General features: G+C 38.1%; 1 protein-coding gene across 1 annotated transcript in view; it reads left to right on the forward strand.

Moving 5' to 3' along the window:
* The window catches only part of CYP27C1 (cytochrome P450 family 27 subfamily C member 1), a 42,693-nt gene extending 40,657 nt beyond the window's left edge, over positions 1–2,036 (forward strand). Inside the window, exon 9 of the mRNA XM_081335462.1 lies at positions 1,820–2,036. Coding sequence (XP_081191588.1) covers positions 1,820–1,936 — 117 coding nt within the window. The 3' untranslated portion in view covers positions 1,937–2,036. The remainder of the gene's footprint in view (positions 1–1,819) is intronic.
* Positions 2,037–15,123: the final 13,087 nt, after the last annotated feature.

Genomic DNA, 15,123 nt, shown 5'->3' on the forward strand with positions numbered 1-15,123 from the left:
TGACATAAGTGGGGTAACTCTTTCAATTCCCGGCAAATTAAGTCAATTCATAGAAGAAGCCAGAATCAGTTTGGTAAAGCATCAGGCTAGAAACAGGAGACTATAGTTCTAATTCCACTTCAGGTACAAAGCCATCTGGGAAACCCTGTGCCAGACATTCTGTCTCAGCCCTATAGGAAGCTAGCAATAGCATACAACATCTGAAAAACCTTGCTAAGAAAACTGCAGGGACTTGTCCAGGGATTTGCTAGGTGTTAAAAACTGACTCAAAGGTACATAATAAAACCAAAAATAGAAGAAGACACAAGCTATTGTGAGGATGTCATAGAGCGCTTGAAGCTAGGTTGATCCAGTGAGATCTGCTCTGACCAAGGGAGAAGGAAGAAAGAATAAATGTAGATAAATTGCACAGAGCAATTCAATTCAAGTTTATTACATCCTAAGGCAGATACAATCTAAATATTGAATAAAAGAAGTATTACACCTTTCTATATGTATGGGCGTCCGTATAAGAGAAAAACATTACTAATGGAGTCTAAAAATAATTAAAAACATAGTTACTAAAATAAATCCAAATAAAATACTATTAGAAGAAGTTCCAACCTTAAGTAATGGTACAGTGTATCATACAGTGCCAAGGCAGTGGGGGCCATTCCCTCACTGTTTCCAGGGTGGCTTCGCGGGCCACATGAAACCACTTCGCGGCCCGAATCCGAATCCGAATCCTTGTGCTTGACATGTCTGATCTATGGTTTCTATTGAATCATCACCACACGAGTATAACCAAAAATACATAGGGGGTGCCTTTAAAACATCCAAAAAGGACTGCTGAGGGCATAGAATTCAACCTGGCTAAAGTGAAGGCTAAATGTAATTTTAAAATTGGAATGGATAATAAATATGTGGCTGGAAGAGACCTTTTAGGGAGCAAATGATAAATAATGGAGTGTCACCCCTTACTTAAGCTTGTTTGAAAATCTGTATCCGGTTTCATTGCTTTAAGGGCAGCTCTAGCATTATCAAAGTCTAATGTGCACAGAATTTCCATAGAGACGCCCAGCAACTGACTTTATCTAGGGCTTTTTAAAGCCATGATAATTTAAAACGATCTCTAAATACTAATAGGGTCAGACCTATGGAGAGTAGACTTAACTAGCCAGAAGATAAGAAGAAATAGGCATGCTCTAGCATTCATCAAAACTTTGCCTGTTTCTCATCGTAAAGTCACATTTTTGAGACTATTTGGGAACATCAAAATGGAACAGAACACTTGTATGGGATGAGAAGTGGATGAGGACTATATAGGCTTTGGAAAGTAATCTCATTCTATTGGCATTTTCTCATTATTTGAGGTTTCATTATCTGTAATTTTATATTGGAATGAAACCCTGCACTGGAGGAAACAGCAAATGGTTTCTCATGTGTTTTGTCTTGTCCTTCCTAGATGGCACTGTGAGTCAATCTAATACCGTAATGCCTTTTTTTAAATCCTTTCCATCCTCCTCTTAGCTCATTGGTCATTATATAGCTCTGGAAGAGTCACCTTATTTGTTTAAATTACCCTCATTCTCAGATAGTTAACTGCACTTTTTTAATTTTTGAAAGTTTTCTATACATTTCTGTATATAGGTTTTGTTTTTTAACAATGGATTTTTTCCCTTCTTTTATCTTTTTCCGGCATATGTCTTTGTATAATTAAATAAATACAATGTGTAGTATATTTTATAAGTTATGGACTTCTAGAACTATTAACTATTATTGCTGCCTTTCTAATATTTCATTTTTATTAATCCTGATATTATTCCATTTTTCCTATTAGTTACTTCAGCATTTTGAAATAAAAAGATCTCCAAAAACTAAATCAGTTTTTGCCAAAACTCACGGATTATTGACGCCTGCAGATTCCATCAATGTGAAATTTGCTGACAGGAAATGAAAGCAGTAATGTTAAGAAGATCTCCAGTTTCAGCTTTGATGCAAAGTTCCTGAAGATTCTCTTAGCCGTTATGGGATTTTCCTTCTAAGCTTTAGATGCCTTCACAGAAGCATATCTGTTTCCTGAAAAGTATTATACATAACACAAAATGTTATGTAAGTATCAAAATAATCCCTTTATATGCTCAGAATATTGTTTATCTGAGAGAGATACAGTAAAGGCAACTAATGCATCAATTTACTATCCAGCATTTGGGCTGTGGATACTTCAAAAATTATTTGGAAGAAGTATCTTGGACCTCCCATGAGCACCTTTCTGTTATTCATTAAAGCTTGAAAAAGGAGGGTCTGCTTTAATGAAGAGAAGAGAAATGTTTCAAACTCACACCAATGTATTCCTGAACTGTTTTTGTAGAGATCATAGCCCTATTAGAATCCTTAAGCACAAATTTCATTGTATTGCTTTTCTAGGAAATTCTTTACAAGAATCAACACATTTATTTTAGTTACTGATCAATAAAACCTTCTCCGCAGTTTAAAAAGAGTTAATGGATTATCTATAAATGGTTAAATGGTAACAAATTTACATGTTAGAATAGTTTCAGTTATCACATACCTCATGTAAAATCTCTGAAAAAAGAACATTCCTTTATGTGATGGAATGTATTTACCATTTCTGTGTCCTTTCTTCAGTGTAATTTCAGAAATTTCTGTCCTGACTATGCTTTGTTTCCAAATATAAAGAAGTTTTAAAGAAAATTCTGAAATCTATAGCTTGTTGTGCCTATTCAGAAGGCTGATCTTTGTTCCCTGAAAAGCTTTGGGAATAACTTAGAATTAAGTCAGTGAGCAATATAAATGGTAAAAAGAATCGATTTTTATATTTGTCCATTTTTATTGACTGGAAATACAAATGTCTTTTTCAAATTTAGTTTTCTTTTTAAAATAAAAATTGACTTTAGTATCCTTGCATCCTTTTTTTTAATTGCTTGCTTTTATACATTACTATTTGGGGGGGGCTACTGCCCTCTCTGGGATAGACAGATAATGACATAGTTTTGCATATTCAAAAGACAAGACACTTTCTAATTGTTTGCACAATTTATATAGCTAGTAAATACCAGAAGGTTGTATTTGAGTGATTTTACTGTGATAAGACAGTTTGCAGCAAGATGGTATTTATATAGGAAGTTTCATTAAATTAAAAATCTTGTACTAAACCATTTTATGTCTTTTAACAAAACATTTTGCTATCAAAATGGAGCATAACATATTTAATGACACGCTGACTAAAGTATAGGTTTAATAGGTAAAGGTTATTTAGTTCAAAATATTTACATTAGTAATTTTGGACACACTTGATACTATTTTATCTGTTATCACTAATCTCAGCTTTGTACTTATTTTCCAAATGTATAAGAATATGTCCAGCTTTCTCTCTATATATATCACTGCATGGTTCTCCAGAGAGACAGAATGGGACAATCGGTGTTGTCCAGATTACTGTGCCCACCCTCCACCCCAGCCAACCCACCAGCAGCATTTATGTTCGGTGGGCCCTCTTCTCCCGGTCAAGTCACTAAAGAACACTTCTTCCTGGGTATTTTGCTGCACAAGACACTTAAATGAGCTTCCCAGTGCTGGGCCGTGTAGTGAAATGCCTAGGAAGAAGCGTTCCTCGGTGGCTCAGCCGGGAGTAGGGGCAGGGCAGGACTGCCAGCAGACTATTGCTGGAGAAAGAGTGCTGTTGGAGAGCCCGCTGAACATAAATGCTGGTTGGTGGTAGGTTGGTTGGGGTGGGGGCCCACGGAGAAGTGAGCGCAGTAATCTGGCTGACGCCAATTGTCCAAGACCTCAGAGAGGAGAGTGCAACAAAAAGCTTACTTAGCTTCACTGTGTAAACTTGCTTTCAGCAGATTCTTTACTTGAGGTGGAATGAAAGAACAAGTTCTGAGTCTCAGTTTGGATACCATACGGACCTGAATTTTAGGCTATTGTGTTAGCTTTTTAAAGACTGTAATATTTACTGGTAGAATTGTAAATTTACTGGTGACTATTTTGTATGTTAATTCCTATTATATAAGAGTTTCAGGAGGGCATATGTTAACAATACAATAAAATTAATAATTTTATTCTGTGTGTCCCTTAAATATTATCGCAACATTCTATGTGTCCCTTAAATATTATTGCAACAAAAAAAGGACTGAGCAGTTATATAAGGGTCAACCAAACTGAAGAGGAAAAAGTGCTAATTCTGTCTGTTGTTAGTTGCGAAGTCGTGTCTGACCCATCGCAACCCTATGGACAATGTTCCTCCAGGCTTTCCTGTCCTCTACCATCTTCTGGAGTCCATTTAAGCTCACACCTACTGCTTCAGTGACTCCATCCAGCCACCTCATTCTCTGTCGTCCCCTTCTTCTATTGCCCTCAATCTTTCCCAGCATTAGGCTCTTCTCCAGTGAGTCCTTCCTCCTCATTAGGTGGCCAAAGTATTTGAGTTTTAGCTTCAGGATCTGGCCTTCTAAAGAGCAGTCAGGGTTGATCTCCTCTAGGACTGACCAGTTTAATCGCCTTGCAGTCCAAGGGACTCGCAGGAGTCTTCTCCAGCACCAGAGTTCAAAGGCCTCAATTCTTTTGCGCTCAGCCTTTCTTATGTTCCAACTTTCACTGCCATACATTGCAACTGGGAAGACCATAGCCTTGACTATATGCACTTTTGTTGACAGGGTGATGTCTCTGCTTTTTAGTGTGCTGTCTAGATTTGCCATGGCTTTCCTCCCGAGGAAATTCTGTCTACAGTTCCATAAAAAAGACTATACCCATATAACTCCTGTCTCTATTATAAAATGATATTGATCAATCAATAGCATTTTATAATAGAGTGTTGTATTAATCCATCCTCAGATATGAAATGTGGCTCAGCCAATCACTTATTCTCCACCCAACTTACATTTTAGGATTGTTATCCTAATGATTACAAGTTGAGGAGGATTAAAGACTCCACCTTCTGTTCTTGGAGAAAAGGTGGGATTCATCAGTTCAGGAGCAGCTTCATGTTGTCCAGTCTCATCATGCTAACTGTGTCAAGAAGCCAAATGGTTTGTTAATGTCTCTTCTGTGTGTATCCAAAACTGCAACAAAGCTGGACTTTTCACTTGAAAGGCTACAGCTCTGCAGAACTTATAAGTGGTCCATTCTGCCTTTGGTGAGAACTACTTCATCATCTAACTCCTATTAGTTTTACCCAAGGGATTCAGTTTTCATAGCAGCATTCTATGTCTTTTGAGTTTTGCTGATATTGAGACAATTGCCATCACGTTTTGTTTGAAGATTTGGGTAATGGAAATGATAGGTAGTTATAGGCATGCTCACAAACTCTCAGTGTACTTAGTATTTCAATTGACCCTCATTCTTTTATTAGTTTATATTTTTTTCATCATTCTGAAGAGTTAAAGGTTTTTTCATTTTCAGCTGGCAGGGTCATGATACTTTTAGGCAATAATTAACTATTCCTAGTATTTACCAAAATCATTATCATAAAACAATAACAAAAGAGCCACTGGCTGTAATGCCTGGTATGTGAAATGAGTAAATCAATATATTGGCAGTTGAATAGTGGGGAAAGGATCTGGTCATTATCTCACTAATATCATATTGATTGTCTAACAATGTGGCATAGATTTCCAGTTACTATCTTTTAAACACAGGTAACACTCATTTATGTAGTTTTCAGTAAAGCTGGAAATGTGGCAGAAAAACTGTAGACTTCAGCTATTGCAGCAGTTCTGTGCTTCAAAAATCCAGAAGAGCAGTAGATGGTAGCAAGGAAATATAGAAAACTCTACTGGACATCCAGATTTTAGCAGTTCACCTCTGGGATGCCTACAGCTTTCCAATATTTCTAGAAACACTGCTTTTGTCTTATATTTAGTACTTAATGATCGAGTACATATCCAGTGGAGTTTGTTCTATTCTAGAGGGAAACTCTTGTACTTTAATGGTAAATGTAAATATATATTTACATTAAATGATACAGAATATATTCTAGCACGTCACTGCCTAAATTAAATTCATGAAGAGATTCTTTTAAATAGATATCCAAAATACCACCAGATGGGGCTATTGTTTATTCTGCTTATTCATCTTCATTCCTAAATTTATTTTATGTTCAAAGTGCTCTCTCTATGTATATGTATATGTATATGTATATGTATATTCAGGGCTTTTTTTTCTCATAGAACACTCAGAACGGAGTTCCGGCACCTTTTTTGGATGGAACCTTGTAGGATAGGCAAGGCGGGTTGTATGACATGTGTGAGTTCCGGCACCTTTTTCTTTTACAAAAAAGCACTGTGTATATGTATATGTATATGTATATGTATATGTATATGTATATGTATATGTATATGTATATGTATATGTATATGTATATGTATATGTATACATATAATGTTCTGAGTCATTCATATAATCTTATTAAGATGCTGGCATCAAATCTGGTTGTATGACTTTGAGTCATTTACTTTCTCTCAGCCCAACTGACCTCACAGAATGAGTATTGTTGCAGAAATAGGTAGGAGCATTATGAGTATCACCTTGAATTGTGCAAAATAAAGGTGGGGCATAAATGTAATCTAAATGGAAAAATTGTAAAGTGGATGGATAATAAAGACTAAAAAGAGAAAAAAAACCCGATGCTAATTTTTAAAGCAGTTTCCAGAAGGATGCTGCTTATATAATCAGCTAAGATAGATGGATGAATGGGTAGTTCAGGAACAAAAAACACCAGTGAATCTTAGCAGAGCAGCTGGAGCCGATTTTTTTCTCTACTGTAATTAGGTGGGTACATGAAAACTTCAGAGAAAACAATTTGATCAGCTTTAATTTGAAAGAAAATGTTATCAAGGTGTCTTTTTAAACTGCAATTTAAATATATGGTTCCTCATGTATTCTAAAGTTATGCAAAAAATTAAAATTAAATAAGTTTTAATTGCCTCTGAATCATTTGTGTTATAAAGCCCTATTTTTTCCTCTGTGGAAAAACTACACATTCTCTTCCACATTAAAGGTCTGCCAGAATGTCTTTTTCTATTCTTGAAAGAAAAAGAAATTTCAACTTAAGAAAAAAAAATGTTTCAGTTGATGTTTTTACTTATCCTTTTCAACTTAATGGGAACTCTTTGGGGGGGGAGGGAATGAAATAAGCAGTTAATCAAATGTCTTAATATACCCGATTGTTCACTAAATGATCAGATATGATGCTGATTTTAGAGTTGACTGAAAGAGGCACAAAGATTCTTTTTATTTAAAAAAGAGTACTTTCTCACACACATTTGATAGAAGCTAAAAAATACAGTGCAGTTAATGAAGAAATAAAAAAACTGTCTAATGTTCCACAAATATATAATTGCCTTTAGCTAATTATAATAGTCTGTTAATATTCCTTTCTGCTTTTTGTATGTTTACATATATTTGTAAAAAGAGTGTTACATCCCTAGTAACAATGTATCCAAATAGAAATTCATTTTTCTACCCTGCTTCTGGAGCTTCTGATCGTCTGAACAAGTGAAGCATGGATCAATATTATTGAATGGAATGAAGGAACTACCTCATTTACATATTTATTCTATGAAAGAGTTACTTTAAAAGACTTATCTAATAGCAAGGGCTCATTTATTACTGGCAGAAGGCAATATACATTCCTTGGAGATGACCAGAAAGAGTCTATTTAGTCACAGAATTAAGTTTCATGAAGGGTACTGTCTCCAGCTTATACATTTTTTCCATCCTCACTCATGCTACTATATATAAACAATTTATTAGATGTGTTCTTTTATTTTTTTGAAGAAATCTTTATTCTCTGTGTAGTCTCTTGTAAATAAAATGGATATTCCCACTTAAATAAGTATTCTTTAAAAGTATTCTCAACTACTGCATAGGACTCCAAACCAAAGAGAGTATATCAAATTTGCCCTTTACTGCTCTTTTCTTGTTTAAAAAAGAGCTTGCTCTTTTTATATTCTCTCCTTATTTCTGTGTACTTGCTTTCAATTGCTTCCCTTTACTACTACTCACTATTTGGTCTGATTGTTGGGTATAATCATGTGAAAGGGTAAACTACAGCACTAACTACACCAGGGATGTCATCATACCAAAGCCGTGCCCTCCCCATGCAAAAAGTCGCGATACGTCATGACACGTCATGTGATGTGGCAAGTTTGACACCCGTAAACGACACTACAAATGCAGAATCTTACTTTATGCTTTTCATCATGCTACTAGATTTCAGATGCTGAGTCAGAAAAACTCTGGGGGAGACATAGTCTTTGCTATGAGATGGGTGGCTCTCTAAATTATTTAAATAAAGTTCATAAAGACTTTAGAAGCTTGCTTCCTGGAGCTAGACTGTTAGCTAAAGTCTGGATACCAATATGTATTGTCAAATCCACAAGGGGTTTTGGCTTAACATTAAAATGTACTTTAGGATCTCCCTAAGGATTGTTTTCCAATAAGATATAAAGTGTTTGACTAGACTGACATTGAGCAGAATAAAAAAAAAACCCTGCTCTACATAGCTTTTGTAACATGTGGTTTCTCTTGTTCACATAGTTGTTTCCAACTCTGATGAAATGAAATGAACCTTTATTGTCAAAGTACAACTATGTGTACATTGAGATTAGCTGAGCCTCCCTTTGTGCTCCCACCCCCCAACACACAGTGACAACAAACCATCTTACTACACCATGTGAACCAACTACACCACACACCGGCCTCCCAAGTCAATTCTGCATAAAATTCACAAAAGTTCACAAAAGTTATTTCTCATTCAAAAGCCTAACAGCCCATGGATAGAAGCTGTTTTTCAGCCTGTTGGTGTGGCTGGCTATACTCCTATATCTCCTACCCGATGGTAGGAGAGTAAAGAGATACCGTCCAGGGTGTGAGTCGTCCCTGAGAATTTTCCTCACTCTTCCAAGGCAACGAGCCCTGGCGATGTCATCCAGTGGTGTCAGGGGACAGCCCACAATGTCTTGTACTGTGCTCACCACCCTCTGTAATACTTTCCTATCCATGGCTGTCAGACCAGCATACCAAACCACAATACCATACGAGAGGACGCTCTCTATAGTAGACTGGTAAAAGAGGGTCATTAGCCGTTGTTGGACAACAGTTTGCCAGAATTGCCTGTCGAATAGAATAGAATAGAATAGAATAGAATAGAATAGAATAGAATAGAATAGAATAGAATAGAATAGAATAGAATAGAATAGAATAGAATAGAATAGAATAGAATAGAATAGAATAGAATTGGAAGGGACCTTGAAGGTCTTCTAGTCCAGCCCCCCGCTTAAGCAGGAGAACCTATACCATTTCAGAGAAGCGACTGTCTGGCCTCTTTTTAAAAATCTCCAGTGATGGAGCGCCCCCAATTTCTGGGGGCAAGCTGTTCCACTGGTTAATTGTCCTGTCAGGAAGTTTCTACTTAATTCCAGGTTGCTTCTCTCTTTGATCAGTTTCCAATCATTGTTTCTTGTCCTGCCCTCTGGTGCTTTGGAGAATAATGTGACCCCCTCTTTTTTCTGGTAGCCTCTCAAATACTGGAACACTGCTATCATGTCTGCCCTATTTCTTCTTTTCTTTAGACTAGCCAAACCCAAGTCCTGCAACCGTTCTTCATATGTTTTAGTCTCCAAGCCTTTGATCATCATGGTGACCAAAGTTGGGTGAGGTATTCCAGGTGTGTTCTCACTAGGGTTTTATAAAGCAGTACTAATACTTTGCATGATCTTGATTCTATGCCTCTGTTTATACAACCCAGGATTGTATTAGCTTTTTTGGCTGCTGTTGTATATTGCTGGCTCATAGTAAAGTGACCGTCCACTAGGACTCCAAGATCCCTTTTGAACCAGGTCTCACCTAATCTGTACTTATATCTTTGATTTTTCCTGCCTAAATGTAAAACTTTGCTTTTCTCTACATTGAAACTCATTTTGTTGGATAGGGCCCATTGTTCAAGTTTGTCAAGATTTTTTTTGAATCCTGAGCTTGTCTTCTGGGGTGTTGGCTATTCCTGCCAGTTTAGTGTCATCTGCAAATTTGATGAGTTCCCCTTCTATTCCCTCATCTTAGTCATTGATGAAGATATTAAATAGTATTGGGCCTAAGACAGAGTCTTGTGGTACCCCACTGCTTACTTCTCTCCATGTGGATGTAGTACCATTGACGACTACTCACTGAGTACGGTTTGTCAGCCAGCTACAGATCCATCTAGTGGTGATGTTGTCTATTCCACCTTTTTCTAGCTTACCAAACAGTAGATTGTGGTCTGCTTTGTTGAATGTCTTACTAAAATCTAAGTACCGTATATACTTGAGTATAAGCCGAATTTTTCAGCCCACTTTTTGGGCTGAAAAATTCCACTTCGGCTTATACTCCAGTCAACAAAAAAACTTACCGCGCACCTCCCCAAACTTCGGCAGGTCTCCGGACGGCGGCGGCTTGGGAGAGGTGCACGCGATCCTGGAAGCACCGAAGCCTCGGCCGCGCGCAAGTCCTCGGTAAGCTCCGGGCGGTCACTTGCTTCGCGTCTCCTGAGGGAAGGGGGGGCGACTGGAGTGGGCGTGTTTCCTCGCCTGCTGGGCGCCGCGATTTGCCCGGGGAACGCGCGGGCCCCGAATGGCAGCGTGGAGCGAGGAAGCGGACAGCCAGGGCTTCCCCGAGAGCCGCGGCCACACAGGGTATTCCTGTGTATTCAGGCTTGCAAAATGGCGGATCGAGCCTCTGCTGGCGGCAGAGGCCTGCAGAGCGCGGATCCAGCCTCCGCCGGTGGCGGAGGCTTGCAGAACGGCAGATCGGCTTATACTCGAGTCAATAACTTTTTCCAGTTTTTGGGGGTGAAATTGGGGGTCTCGGCTTATACTCGAGTCGGCTTATACTCAAGTATATACGGTATACTATGTCCACAGCGTTTTGCTGGTCTACTAATTTGGTCACTTTATCAAAGGATGAAATAAGATTGATTTGGCACGATCTGTTTTTAACAAACCCGTGCTGGCTACCTGTTATAATTTTGTTTGCTTCTAGTTGTTTGCAGATCTGTTTTTTTTTATTATCTTTTCCAGGATCTTCCAAGGTATTGATGTTAGACTGATTGTTCTGTAGTTTTCTGGGTCTGTTTTTCCCCCCTTTCTTGAAGATGGGAACCACATCAGCCCTTTTCCAATCCTCAGATACTTCCCCAATGCTCCAGGATTTTTGAAAGATATGGTGCAACGGTTCTGAGATAACATCTGCCAGCTCCTTCAGATCTCTGAGATGTAATCTGTTGGGTCCTGTTGATTTATATTTGTCAAAGTCAGATAGGTGTTTTCTTACCATTTTCTTGCTTATTTTGATTTTTGTTTCTAGTTTGTCTTTTTGTTTTTGGTATGTTGTGCTATAATTTCTTTTTGTGTGAAGACTGATGCAAAGAATGAGTTAAGTAGCTCTGCGTTTTCCCTATTGCTTGTTACCTCCTTGCCATTTTCTATCTTCAGTGGACCTACAGTTTCCTTGACTTTTTGCAAGCATATGACTGTGATATCTTTGATAACATCTTATTAGCCGATGATATTTTTATATAATACTTAAAAGTGTATGCTCGCTTTTAATTATTTATTGGATAATTCATTGCAGAAAAAAGAATGGTTACAGATCATCCGATCTCTTACATAGTTTAAAAGTGGTGGGGGATCCTGTAGTTTAGAAAAAAAATACTGTGGGAAGTTTTTCCATCCTTTGGAGCTAAATCTATCTTTCCTAGATGGAAAGACAGTGTGAACAGATTTTGGAGGACAGGCTTTCTGAATTCTGCTAATAAAAGCAAACAAGAATCTTTGATTATATGAGTGCTTTAACCTAGTTTATTGCAACCACCAGAGTCAGAATTTAGTTTTTGGATGTGTGCTTTATGCAGGTTTCTGCAATTCCTACTGCCTTTAGCAGTTTTTAGATAGTGATTTATCTATTAATATTGATATGGTTTTATCATCATTCATTGGTTAAACTTCCTGTATGCAATTGCCTTATTCCAACAACTATTCTGTATTCATTTCCCTAGTAGGTCCAATGTTATGCACTGAGTCTTTCTGAATGAAAGACTCAGGATGATTGAATTTTAACTTCATGCAGTGCTAAAGTCTGTGTAATTATGAAAGAACCTGAGAGCTGATACGTTTTTCAAATATTTACACAAAGGAGCAAACTGAAACTTCTGAATTTCAAACAGAAGAAAATACCTTTTCATTAGCATTCTGACTTTAAGTAAATAACATCAAATAGCACCTTAGATAGTAGAACTTCAGTGATAGCCTTGGGGGAATCAGAAGAGGAACAGAAGATAAAGTTGGCATTTAATTTATCGTACTGAACCATGAAGGGCTTTAGTATCTGGAGAATGATTAGTAGTTGGCAAGATCCAGCTTTTCATGGTGATATTATGCAGGCTTTTTCTTGACCAGCATTTGTTAACTTATGATATAGTTTAGGTTGTGATTTAAGCCCTGAAGTAAAGCTTCCTTACAATCAGTGCTTTTTTTGTAAAAGAAAAAGGTGCCGGAACTCACACATGTCATACAACCCACCTTGCCTACCCTACAAGTAAAAGGTAAAGGTAAAGGTTCCCCCACACATGCGTGCTAGTCGTTTCCGACTCTAGGGGCCGGTGCTCATCTCCGTTTCAAAGCCGAAGAGCCAGCGCTTGTCCGAGGACGTCTCCGTGGTCATGTGGCCTGCATGACTAGATGCCAAAGGCGCATGGAACACTGTTACCTTCCCACCGTAGTGGTCCCTATTTTTCTACTCGCATTTTTACGTGCTTTCGAACTGCTAGGTTGGCAGAAGGTGGGACGAGTAACAGGCGCTCACTCTGCTATGCGGCACTCGGGATTCGACCCGCCAAACTGCCGACCTTCTGATCGACAAGCTCAGCGTCCTAACCCACTGAGCCACCGCGTCCCTACAATGTTCCATCCAAAAAAGGTGCCAGAACTCCGTTCTGAGCGTTCTATGAGAAAAAAAGCCCTGCTTACAATACTACTATTTCAAGTGATCTAAAAACTAAAATTGCCACAAGGAAGTTACAGAAAGAGTATTATTTTTAAAGATATGACTTTTTTTATCTTCTTTCTCCAATTACTAATTTATTCTAAAAATATTTAGGGCATATCTGAAAGGCTCTTGGCTATTGGGCATTAGAAAATATCACTAACTTAACTCATCAGAGTTAACTCACTAATAGTCAGCTTGTTCAGACGGAGAAAGGAAATCTGTAGGCTAAAAATTGGTCTGTGCTTCTTTATTTCAGTCATCTTTTCACACAACCCTTTTTTTCTGTATTCTGCAAATTGCGCTACAATTTTGCATGCTACAATAAGCAGGAAAAAAATGGGCAAAGAAGTAATTGGAGCAGAAAGACAGGGATGCTATGGCTGCAGAGACTATTTTTCATTACTTCTCAACTTTAACACAGCTATCATTCTGCTGGTCTTAACACCCTCAAGCTCAGTTGTTTTCAGATTTCATCTAGGGATCTTTTTCCAGGTTATCATCATTTGACATCAGGGAGATACTGTATAGTATTTGTCCCAGAATTTCTACTCCCATATGTCTAATATGGACAATGAAAAATAGCAAAGCAGAAAACAAATCTTGAGTCCACAGTTAATATAGTATCTGGTATTATAGAGAGAAACACAGTCTTTTCAGGTCCAATGAAATTTGCACATCTTTTTCTAAAGATTTCACGAGCACACCTCTAGGCATCTTCATTTACATTCAGAATTCAAAAAGCTGCTTGTATCTATTTAAAACAAAGCATGGCTATTTGTTTTTAATTTAAAAAAAATCCTACAAAATGAATGTTTAGACTAAGCATGGATGTCTAGCTTTACATCTGAATTTTTAGGAAAAGTAGAAACCTATTTCTGTAAAATAAGTGAATGGTATAGAGATAGCCGTCAACCTATTTCCATTAATTCAGCAACTGTCAATCCTGAATGAATAATAGTTACAACTGGTCCTGAGTTCTTACTGTCCCAGGACTCCTGTGGTCATATGATCGCAGTTTGGGTGCTTGGCAACAGGCTTGCACTTAGACCTGCTGCAGCGTCCTGTGGTCACGATTGCTATTTGTCACATTCCCTGCCGCATTTCCAGAATGTTCATGGAGAAACTTGCAGGAAGGTCACAAGTTGCTAGGGTAAATCTCCTTCACCTGTGCACCTTTCCCCAGACTCTCTGCACTTTGCACCACACACCAGCGACTTGCACACTTCTACATATCATCTCCAAGCCTCATTGTGCCCCTCACACGTTCCTTCACACCCTCTCTGAGTCTTGCCATTCCTCACTCTCACTCTGACATGTCCCCATGCATCCTGGCTAAGCCTTGTGCTATTCCCCTCCTCATCCCCACCCCTACCCGGCAGCCACCATCTCAAGCCTTCTAGTGCTCATGCCATACAGGCCCCTCATGAACTCTCCCCTACCTGCCCGATTGCAAGGGTGGGTGTGGGTAACAGCAGAATAGGGAAAGAGAGCATTCCATTCAGTGATTGCCTAGGCAGCTTCCAGAGCAGAGTAACCCAACAATAAGGCCACCACTAGTCACCCAAATTGAAGTATCTTGTATGCAGATAGATGTGTATGACAATAACTCCCTAATTATACCATTTGTTCTAGCTCACTGTTTCAGACTGTCAGATGAATTTTGTGCCAGAACTTGTGGATTGCTTTAGTTAAATTGATTTTTCTAAATAGTCAAGGTGAATTCTTTATAGATCCATTTCAACAATTTATGATCAGCCCTCAATCAAGCTACTATTTCCAAAACCCAACAAAACCTAATTCTCTTTCCCATCTTGTGTGTCAGGACCCACCCCAAACCACGTCTTAGGAAGACAAAACTCTTGGAGCCAATTCTAGTCCAAAAAGAAATCTTTACTATGACATTCTTGGCTGTGGGAATACAAGACAGGATCTAATATTGTTCTACAAATTGAAACCTTATAAAGAGTTAATATAATAATAACAATAACAATAACAATAACAATAACAATAACAATAACAATAATAATAATAATAATAATAATAATCCGTTTCCACTAACATCTCTGCTCCCGAGGATTTACTATTTTCCGGCGTATAAGG

Source organism: Vipera berus (assembly GCF_964194415.1).
Source record: "Vipera berus genome assembly, chromosome: 1".
NCBI classification, from domain to species: domain Eukaryota; kingdom Metazoa; phylum Chordata; class Lepidosauria; order Squamata; family Viperidae; genus Vipera; species Vipera berus.